The sequence below is a fragment of the Chiloscyllium punctatum genome, chromosome 3 (assembly GCF_047496795.1).
Source record: "Chiloscyllium punctatum isolate Juve2018m chromosome 3, sChiPun1.3, whole genome shotgun sequence".
In the NCBI taxonomy this organism is placed as follows: Eukaryota; Metazoa; Chordata; class Chondrichthyes; order Orectolobiformes; family Hemiscylliidae; genus Chiloscyllium; species Chiloscyllium punctatum.
This window is the reverse complement of record NC_092741.1, coordinates 22,010,653-22,021,676: the sequence shown is the minus strand read 5'-3', so window position 1 is coordinate 22,021,676 and position 11,024 is coordinate 22,010,653. Positions and strand designations below refer to the sequence as shown.

The 11,024-nt window shown below is 48.5% G+C and overlaps 1 protein-coding gene and 1 non-coding gene across 2 annotated transcripts; both read right to left on the bottom strand.

Annotated features, from left to right (window-relative positions):
• Window positions 1-225: 225 nt before the first annotated feature.
• On the bottom strand, window positions 226-10,264 carry LOC140453999 (left-right determination factor 2-like). Its single transcript, XM_072548916.1, has 4 exons — window positions 9,997-10,264; window positions 5,871-6,114; window positions 4,245-4,481; window positions 226-569 (listed from the first exon to the last, which is right to left on the bottom strand). Exons 1-4 carry the CDS (start codon window positions 10,262-10,264, stop codon window positions 239-241), a joined length of 1,080 nt encoding a protein of 359 aa, XP_072405017.1. The 3' UTR covers window positions 226-238.
• Window positions 5,665-5,747, bottom strand: trnas-gcu (transfer RNA serine (anticodon GCU)). Its single transcript has one exon. It is a non-coding gene; the product is annotated as a tRNA-Ser (tRNA).
• Window positions 10,265-11,024: the final 760 nt, after the last annotated feature.

The window sequence follows — 11,024 nt, the reverse complement described above, 5'->3', positions numbered from 1 at the left end:
CCTACAAGTGACTCCAGGTCTGGGCCTACACGTGATTCCAAGTCTGGGCCTACACGTGACTCCAGGTCTGGGCCTACACGTGACTCCTGATCTGGGTTTACTCATGACTCGTGGTCTGGGCCTACTTATAACTCCAGACACCACACCAAGCTGAGCTGCAGCCCTTCATGACATGGGGGAACCAAAGAAAAGGACAGGAGCAAGCTCACAGCGCCCTGTTGGCCCCCAGCGGTCCCTGTTATATCATTGAGATATTATCCATAGAGCAGCTGCATTTCTCAACGATCATGTTGGGGAACTCAGCCACTTCGATCTCTGTGTAGTCTCCTTTCTTCACCAGGTACATCACAGGCAGCGAGGCACTCTCCTCCACTGCGCAGCTCCTCTCTCCGTAGTCGAAGGGCCACTGTGGCTGCTTGCAGCCCCCCACACAGTGGAAGGCCTGGTAACCAGGGGGCTCGATGATCCAGTACTGGGTCCAGGTCAGCTCCCTGAAGTTGATGAAGTATTCCTGCCTACAGCAGGATCCACTCCTTCGGGTCCGGCTTCCACCACAGTCCCCAGCAGCTCTACAAAGAAAAGGACAAGAGCGGGTTTGTTAAAAAAAAGTCAGTAATTTTACAACAGGGTGACTTAAACAGTGATGTCACGTTTAGTGGCAGTTTATGGAAAGAACATTAGTTGTGTGTGTTGACACTTATTTTCATATAGCATCTCATTGAATGGCAGAGTAGACTCAATGGGCTGAATGGCCTGATCCCACAAGTTATGAATTAATTATGGGATGTGGACATTCCCTGCAAAGCCACTATTTAATACCCATTTCCAATTGCACTTTAAGATAGCTCAGAGGCCAGACCAAAGCTGACATTTCTTAAGTCTAGACAAGGGGTAAAGGGGGACAAGTTTCCTTTCCTGAAGGTTATTCCCCAAACGGGGTTAGGCCTTATGACCATTCCCACAGACTGCTTCTATTGAGCTGGATGGACTTGAGCATACCATTTCTGAATTGCCAGTCACTGATGTCACAATGACACTGACCTTCCGCCAACGCTCCAACACACAACAGAAAACAAAATGGTTCTCCCTCCCAGCACAACACACCACACAAATACTTGGACTGACTGCTCCCTGTGAATACTGTCAAGGAAATAATTCCAACCAGTGCTATTCAACATCCTTTCCCCTAAAGTCCCTGATTCCCATCCCTCAGTTTCTGATCCCTGTGCCCCTTATTCTGTGTCTCTTACCCCCTGCCTCTCCAACTAGCCCTCACTCTCCACCCCTGCACAGTTGCAGCCAACAGTGTAACGTACTTGGATTTATTTTGTGCCATATCTGCTTTGGGAGAAAGCACACAGTGAAATCCAGGTCAGCGTGACATTTTGGGCCTTTTCTGAGCAAAGAGACTTTCAACTCCATACCTGTCAGAATCCCCTATGCTGCTGTTCTCAATGCGTGTGTAAAACACAAATATGCTCAGAGCTTGTACACTATTATCTGCACACTTTATAATCATAGACACCAGCAGTAATCACACACTTATTAGATTAGATTACTTACAGTGTGGAAACAGGCCCTTCGGCCCAACAAGTCCACACCGACCCGCCGAAGCACAACCCACCCATCCCCCTACATTTACCCCTTCATCTAACACTACGGGCAATTTAGCATGGCCAATTCACCTGACCCGCACATTCTTGGACTTTGGGAGGAAACCGGAGCACCCGGAGGAAACCCACGCAAACACGGGGAGAACGTGCAAACTCCACACAGTCAGTCGCCTGAGGTGGGAATTGAACCCGGGTCTCTGGTGCTGTGAGGCAGCAGTGCTGACCACTGTGCCACTGTGCCGCCCACTAATATACATTAATACCTATACATTAATATTAACCTGTACTTTCGCATTAATATTGTTATCCAAACTTGACTTGTTGACTAGTCTCTGTATACTAGGATTTCACAAACACTCAGAGATTACAAATTTAAAAATCACACAACTCCACATTATAATCCAACGGGTTTATTCAGAAGCACTAGCTTTTGGAGCGCTGCTCCTTCATCAGGTGGTCCTAAAGTTAGTGCTTCCAAATAAACCTGTTGGACTATCAACGTGCGGTTGTGTGATTTTTAACTTTGTACACCCCAGTCCAACACCAGCACCTCCAAATCATGACTCAGGAACAGTAGTAGGCCATTCAGCCCATCGAGTCTGCTCCACCACTCACTGAGATCATTAGATTATATAATCCCCACTCTGAGACCACGCCAACCCTCTGAAGAGCATCCCACCCAGACCCACCCCATGGCAAAGGTGACAATCCTGAACTCCACTTGGTCCCCATTACCCTGACTCCTTACCGTTTAAAATACTATCTCAGCCTTGAACATCCTCAATGATCCGACCTCTAGAGCCCTCAGCAGCAGTAAAGAATTCCACAGATTCACTACCCGCCAAGAAAAGAAATTCCTCCTCCTCTCCCTCATCCTGAGATAATGCCCTCTGGTCCCAGCCTTTTTCACAAGGGGAAGCAACCGTTCCATATCTACCCTGTCAGTTCTTCTGAGAATCTAATTCATTTCCATTAGGCCAACTCTCCCTCTCTCACATTCCAATGAATATTCAGCCACAAGACAGTCCCTCCATATCTAACAGCCTTTCTCTGGGCTGCCTCAATGCCAGCATTCCTTTCCTTAGATAAGGACCTTCGTGGTATTCCAGCTGTAGTCTGGTATAGACTTAGCAAGACTTCCCTGCTCTTATACTCCATTCCCTTTGAAATCAAGGCCAACAATCCATTTGCCAATCCTCCCGGACTGACCTGGAGCCTGCAGGAGTTACAAACTAAGGGCAATGCTGTGAGTAGACCAGGAGTGAAACAACTAGGGGGTAAACAAAAATCAGTGTCCTTCCCACTGTCATAGAATGCCTGCAGAGTGGAATCAGGCCATTTATCCCATATGGTCCACACCGACCCTCCGAAGAGCATCCCACCCAGATGCACCCCATCCTTGGGACCCTGCATTTCCCACCACTAACCCACCTAGCCTATACATCTTTGGACAATGGGAAAAATCTCACACAGACAGTCACCTGGGGCTTGAATTGAACCCAGGTTCCCAGAGCTGGGGGGCAGCAGTACTAACCACTAAGCCACCAGGCCACCCATGCAGACAGGAAACAAAGAGTGAAAGGGACCCCACTCGGGAGATGTGAATTGATCCTGTTTCCAGTTGGCCGTTGGGGATATGGAGAGGGCGCCAACCCATGGTGGGAGGTCATGTGACTCCAAAATTGGTTGCGCAGTGGAGAGTAATGAAGGTTACCTCAGAGTACAACAGTACCTTGGTCAGATGGGCTAAGGACTGACAGGTGGAGTTTAATTTAGACAAATGCGAGGGGGCTGCATTTTGGAAAGGCAAATCAGGACAACATTTATACACTTAAGTGTGAGCTCCTAGGCAGTGTTGCTCGACACAGAGATCTTGGGATGTAGGGATCAATGTTCCCTCCCTCAAATTGGAGTTGCAAGTAGACAGGTGAAAAAGGTTTGGTACACTTATTGGTCTGTTCATTGAGTACAGGAGTTGGGAGGTCATGTGGTGGCTATATGGGGCATTGGTTAAGCAACTTTTGGAGTACTGTGCTCACTTCTGGTCTCCCTGCTATAGGAAGGATGTGGTGAAACTTGAAAGGGTTCAGAAAAGATTTACAAGGATGTTGCCAGGGTTGGAGGATTTGAGCTACAGGGAGAGGCTGAACAGGCTGGGGCTGTTTTCCCTGGAGCGTCGGAGGCTGAGGGGTGACCTTATAGAGGTTTATAAAATCATGAGGGGCATGAATAGGATAAATAGAGAAGATCTTTTCCCTGGGGTGGGGAGTCCAAAACTAGAGGGCATAGGTTTAGGATTAGAGATGAAAGATTTAAAAGGGCAACTTTTTCAAGTAGAGAGCAGTGTGTGTATGGAATGAGCTGCCAGAGGAAGTGGTGGAGGTTGGTACAATTGCAACATTTAAAAGGCATCTGGATGGGTATATGAATAGGAAGGGTTTGGAGGGATATGGGCCAAGTGTTGGCAAATGGGACTAAATTAATTTAGAAGATCTGGTCGGCAGGAAGGAATTGAAAGGAGGGTTCTGTTTCTGTGCTGTATAACTCCATGAGTCTACAATCCCTGCGATAGCCCCACAGAGCTTTATGCTGTGAACCTGGATGAGGTGAACTCGGCGGAGGGAGCCTTACCCATACTCGCTGAAGTTGAGGGTGTAGAGGACAAGCTCAGGCTTTCGCAGGTCCTGGTCAGCTGGCCCCTGGGAGGTGAAGGAGACGAACCTGGCCAGCTCAGCTGCATGCCTTCCTGGTCGCTCAGCTTCTATCCAGACCTCTAGGTACATCACCCTCTCCCCAGTGTTCTGCCAGTAGTGTACAGCCTGGGTGACGTCGAACATTTTCCAGCCAGAGTCGAGAATGGGGACCAGCCTGTCACGGGGGTGGGGGAGAGGACAGTGTTACTGCATTGCATTCACACTTAGAAGCCAGCACTTCAATCCAACATAAATCTGCAGGAATGGCACTTCCGGGAGCCTTTGTCCATCTCCAAAATATGGTCTCCATGGAGATATCGGACGTGGTTGCATAGAAGTTACAGCCAAAAGTATGCTATTCACTGATTCTTTCAAATGTGAATGAGATAAGATTCCTTCCCAGATTATAACATTTTTTAGGAGCCAGTACATGTATAATTTGAACATTGAACGTGTATAATACTTTAGAGGGCTTGGGAAGTACTTGTGACCTTGGGAACATTTCTCCCATCTCCTCACTACTGGGAGATTTCCTCACCTCATGTCTGGCTAAGTTCTAGATTACCTGATAAATGAGATTAATCACTGTGTCTCATCAATAATTTCATGATTGTTGGATGGAGTGAATATCAGAGTGATGAAAGGAGATCTGGATGGACTGTGGTCCTTTTTCTGCCTGCTTCTTTCCGCAATCCTCACCAGCAGTGGGTGGCTCAGTGGTCAGCACTGCTGCCTCATAGGGACAGGGACCTGGGTTCAATTCCACCCTCAGTCTGTATGGAGTTTGCACATTCTCCCCATGTCTGTGTGGATTTCCTCCCATGGACCAAAGATGTGCAGGTTAGGTGGATTGGCCACGCCAAATTTCCCATAATGCCCAAGGACGTACAGCTAGGTGGATTAGCCATGGGGAATGCAGGGATGGAGGGAGTAGTGGGTAAGGTGCTCTTTGGAGGGTTAGTATGGACTTGATCGGCCAAATGGCCTGGTTCCACAGTGTAGGGATTTAGATTAGATTACTTACAGTGTGGAAACAGCCCTTCGGCCCAACAAGTCCACACCGCCCCGCCGAAGCGTAACCCACCCATACCCCTACATCTACATCTACATCTACCCCTTACCTAACACTACGGGCAATTTAGCATAGCCAATTCACCTGACCTGCACATCTTTGGACTGTGGGAGGAAACCGGAGCACCCGGAGGAAACCCACGCAGACACAGGGAGAACGTGCAAACTCCACACAGTCAGTCGCCTGAGGCGGGAATTGAACCCGGGTCTCTGGCGCTGTGAGGCAGCAGTGCTAACCACTGTGCCACCGTGCCGCCCTAATGGAGGTACTTGCACGTGGAAGACCCCGGCGAGGATGGGATTCGAACCCACGCGTGCAGAGCACAATGGATTAGCAGTCCATCGCCTTAACCACTCGGCCACCTCGTCCTATATTTAGTGGGCACCACTCTCAGTCTGCCCTACAATGGCTCCTTCGAGGGGTAGGAAGTGATATCCAAGTGACAGAGCAGACAGGTAGGAGGGAAAGACAGGAAATGAATGTTGTTTTTACCTGGAGTCTATGAGTGAGGTCCTGTTGCTGCCATCCGATAGAATCCTGACCCAGTGCACACTGACCCTGGCGTTGTTGACCGGCCGACTGTGCCTCCTGGGGGGCAGATCTTCCTTGTGAACGCCTTTCTTGAAGAGCTTGAGCTCTGCCATGGTCACCTCGCTGTTCTCCGGGATCAGCCCCTTCATATCAAAGACCAGTGTCTGCCTGGCAGGGTCTGAATAGAGTATGTCTCCCCTTGTATCTGGACAGGCAAAGAGCATAGCAACATGAAACAAGGCGATATCAAAACAAGCTAGAACAGGTCATTCAGCCCCCTCACACGCGTTCTGCCATCCCCCATCAAATCCCAACACGTGACTGATCTGAATCTTTCATGAATCATAGAATCCCAATAATGTGGAACCAGGTCCACACTGACCCTCTGAAGAGGGTCCCACCCAGACCCATGATGAACCCACATATCCCAGAACATTATAGGGAATTTAGCACAGCCGATCCACCTGACCTGCACATCCTTGGATTGTGGAAGGAAATCAGAGCACCCCGGGGGGGAAACCCACTTAGACACGGGGGAGAATGTGCAAACTCCACACAGACACTCACCTGAGGCTGGAATTGAACCTGGGACCCTGGTGCTGTGACGCAGCAGTGCTAACCCCTGAGCCCCCGAGTCACCCTATAGCCCTTCCCCAGTTTTCACAGCCTTCATCACTTGTTTATAATTGGGTGGTACAGTTTGAAAAGTGGGTGAGGGACAGAGTGACCTGGGGTTGGGACCATCTTCACTAACCGCTGAGGGAGGCAGGACGAGCGGAGAAGGCAGTACAAAGACAAAAGAAGATAGGATTTCGAGTGGCACAGTGGCGGCACGGTGGCACAGTGGTTAGCACTGCTGCCTCACAGCGCCAGAGACCCGGGTTCAATTCCCGCCTCAGGCGACTGACTGTGTGGAGTTTGCACGTTCTCCCCGTGTCTGCGTGGGTTTCCTCCGGGTGCTCCAGTTTCCTCCCACATTCCAAAGATGTGCAGGTCAGGTGAATTGGCCGTGCTAAATTGCCCGTAGTGTTAGGTAAGGGGTAAATGTAGGGGTATGGGTGGGTTGCGCTTCGGCGGGGCGGTGTGGGCTTGTTGGGCCGAAGGGCCTGTTTCCACACTGTAAGTAATCTTAAAAAAAAAATTCTCTCTGTGTTTGTGTGGGTTTCCTCCCACAGTCCAAAGATGTACAGGTTAGCTGGATTGACCGTGGGAAATATTGGGTTACTGGGACAGGATGAGGAGCTGGGTGCAGTCGGAATGCTCTTCAGACTCAATGCAGACTCAATGGCCTCTTTCCATACTGTAGGGATTCTGTGATTCATGGTTTTATTAACAGAGGCACAGACTATAAAAGCAACTCAAGGCTGGAGCAGTATATCACAGGTTGATTTACAGCTGGAATCCCAACTGGGAAAGATTTACAGAGGGTCCAGAAAGGATTTATAGAATGATAGCATCGAGGGATTTTGGTTGTGTTGAGAAACTGAGTTTGCTCTTCACAAAGCAGCGACGGTTGGATACAGAGAGTTCTTAAAATACACCAAAAATTCCCAGTCAGTGCCTACTAATCTAACTCAGAACCACTTCCAGAGCAGCAGATAGATGGGGGCACCACCATCTGCAAGTTCCCCTCCAAGGGCATTCACCATCCTGACTTGGGAATATATCGGCATTCCTTCATGTCACTGAAATCCTGGAATTCCCTCCCTAACAACATGATTTTAAGGTGAGAGGGGGAAGATTTAAGAAGGACCTGAGGGGCAACATCTTCACACAGAGAGTGGTGCATGTATGGAATGGGCTGCCAGAGGAAGTGTCTGAGGCAGCTACAATAGCAACATTTAAGAACATTTGGATAGGTACATGAATGGGGAAGGTTTAGAGGGATATGGACCAAACGCAGACAATTGGAACTAGCTGAGTTGTCATGGACAGCATGAACCAGTGTGGGCCGAAGGGCCTCTTTCCACGTTGTATTACTCTGTGACTCTATTATGGGTCTACCTACAGCACATGGAGTGGAGCAGTTTAAGAGTACAGCTCACCATCACCTTCTCATAGGGCAATTAGGGATGGGTAATAAACGCTGGCCCAGCCAGTGACACCCATATCACATGAATGAATTAAAAAAAGAGCATTTTCTTACTCAGCAAGTTCGTATAATTGGGATTGCAAGTGGAGGAAGCAAATTGAATGACAACTTTCAATGGTGAATCAGACTGAGGAGTACCAAAGGGGAATGGGACAAATTGGATATTTCTTCTCAAGAGCCTTCACAGGCTTTTAATGGACCCAGGGATCTCCTTCTGTTAGGTGGAGAAAGAGACAGGCAGGCCATAATCTTGTTTCTGGCTTTTATTGTTCCAGCCTCCTGTCCTGAAGACTTCATCATGTTAAAATCTGGGTGTTCACTGTGCATTCCCAGACAGTGCTGAAGCCCTTTGTAATGCGGTCAGTCTGTGTGAATCACTAACAATTTGCAGCTATCATTGTAAAGCCTTTTCAGACAAGGTTGAGGCTGGGCGTGTGGGACACGTTTATTAGTAACTGATTAGATTTACACATGGCAACAACAACAACAACTGACAAGAAAATAAACTCTGTGATGCCTAGACTGAGTGTTCTGAAGTGAACCGTGGGGGGGGGGGGGGGGGATAGCAGGAGATTACTACACAGACTCCCAGCCCCACATGAATCAACTCTCTCTTCACCAGAGGACATGATATGGAGGTATTGGTGTTGGACTGGGATGAACCTGGTATGGGACCTTTAACTTTCACCAGTGGAGGCTTCATTTAGTTGACAAATTTTCTGGGCAATTTGATCAGAATGCAATAAAAATGAAACCTCGTTGTTAGGTACAGCCTAGAATTACCCTAAGCAGCAGGAAGGTGGGGCTGAATGCATTTTAACATTCAAGTGTGAACCTGTTACTGCAACCAGAAGAAAGTGAGGACTGCAGATGCTGGAGATCCATGTTGAGAGTGTGGTGCTGGAAAAGCACAGCAGGTCAGGCAGCATCCAAGGAGCAGGAGAATCGACGTTTCGGGCAAAAGCCCTTATTCCTGATGAAGGGCTCTGGCCCGAAACGTCGATTCTCCTGCTCCTCGGATGCTGCCTGACCTGCTGCGCTTTTCCAGCACCACACTCTCAACACTGTTACTGCAAGTGACAATTTAAATCAACTCAGGACATTGACAACCTGGGGAAAAAAATTGTTTTTAAAGGTTACAAGATCAGCTATCTCAGCTGGCGAGCTGTGCTACACTGAAGGACAGGGTGAAATTGAGCACCCTCAGTCCTGTACCGCCTCAGCTTCTCAGCCTAAGGTTGCAAACTTTCAGCATGCACTTCCCTCTCCAAGAGTACACACATTAACTCTGGTCAGGGATTTCAAATCCCTAAAGGTGCAATGCAGACAAAGTGCTGCACATAGCAGGAGATGCTGTCTTTCAGATGAACTTTGCCTGGTTAGGTGGATGTAGAAAATTCTTAAGAAAGACTCTCCTTTATCTGTCCAACTGCTCTTCTCTCTCCCTGGGCTCTGTCCTCACCTACCGTTTACCCCCACCCTACCTAACTTGACATTTTCCTCGCTATTATCAACTCTGAGGAAGGGTCACCAGAGCCGAAACCTTCATCCTTGACCTCTCTGCACAGATGCTGCCAGACCTGCTGAGCTTTTCCAGCAACTTTTTTTTTTATTTTAAGGCTCTCCCCGGTATTCCTTCACAATATGTTTAATTTTTGGCATTTCTCCCAGCCCCGAGTTAAATTGCTGTTGGCCTGGGATCTTGCTGTGCACAGACCTGCTACTGTGTTTCCTGCAACTTCTTAAGGGGGGGGAAATAAAAATAATCAGGCGTTGTCATTTGCAAAGCTGATACTGGATTAGTGGTGCTGGAAGAGCACAGCAGTTCAGGCAGCATCCAACGAGCAGTGAAATCAACGTTTTGGGCAAAAGCCCTTCATCAGGAATGTTGATTTGCAAAGCTGAGTCAACCCTCCCTTCACCAGTGGGCCCCTACTAGATAAAGGGACGATGCAGAGGCAGGGTATAGCATACAAGTAATTAGAGACAATTTACCGGAATTTCCTGGCACCCCCCGTAAGATGCCAGCCAAACTGGGCAGGGCTCTGCGCTTCCTCTCCTTGTCCTTGTACAGTTTCAGCATGGAGATGTATTTGTTCCTGACATGGGCCGGCACCACAGTGTTCTCCAGGTCTCTCTTGATGAGGCGTGGAGCCTCGGTCAGTCCCAGTTTCCTGAGCATGGCAGCTTTGACCTCCTCGACATGTCGGTGATGCTGGTTCCCATCGGCTAGCACTGGCCACAGGACACAGCCGAGCAACATTCCGAAGGACAACATTGTCCAGCCTTTGACCATCCTATTCAAACCGAGCAGGACTGTCCTTTAAGCACTCACGGGTGTAGAGAGAGAGAGAGAGTGGACTTCGCCCCCACCTCAGCCTAATCTGGCACAGCTCCTGAGATGCACAGACTCAGTGTTGGATTTGGACACTGACTGACTGAGCGAGAGCAGGATGCACTGGCCTTTAAAAGGGCGGGTGCTCTCTAGTCTAGACAGCAGTGGATACACAAAAACTGAAAGGAGACTCTGGGACATCAAAGAGCCAGGAGACTTAACATCGCAACACTGCCCACTTAAAACCCAATGATTGACAGTTCTCACCTTCTCTGTGAAGATCCTTCAGTATTAACTTAATCACACGCCTCTGTTCAAATTTTCACTGAAGAAGATTAACCAGGCTGAATTCTCAAACAGATTTATTTTTAAAATGCCCCCGATGGTTTTTAAAGCTTTTTTCTTTAAAAATAAGCAATCTTTCTCCATTAAGATGACTATTTCCCCCCTCTCTTATCAAAGAGAGTGTGGAATGAGCTGCCAGAGGAAGTGGTGGAGGCTGGTACAATTACAGCATTTAAAAGGCATCTGGGTGGGTATATGAATAGGAAGGGTTTGGAGGGATATGGGCCAAGTGCTGGACTAGATTAGGTTGGAATATCTGGTCAGCATGGACGGGTTGGGCCCAAGGGTCTGTTTCCTTGCTGTACGTCTCTATGACTCAAAGTGATGCAAGAGTAAAACATTG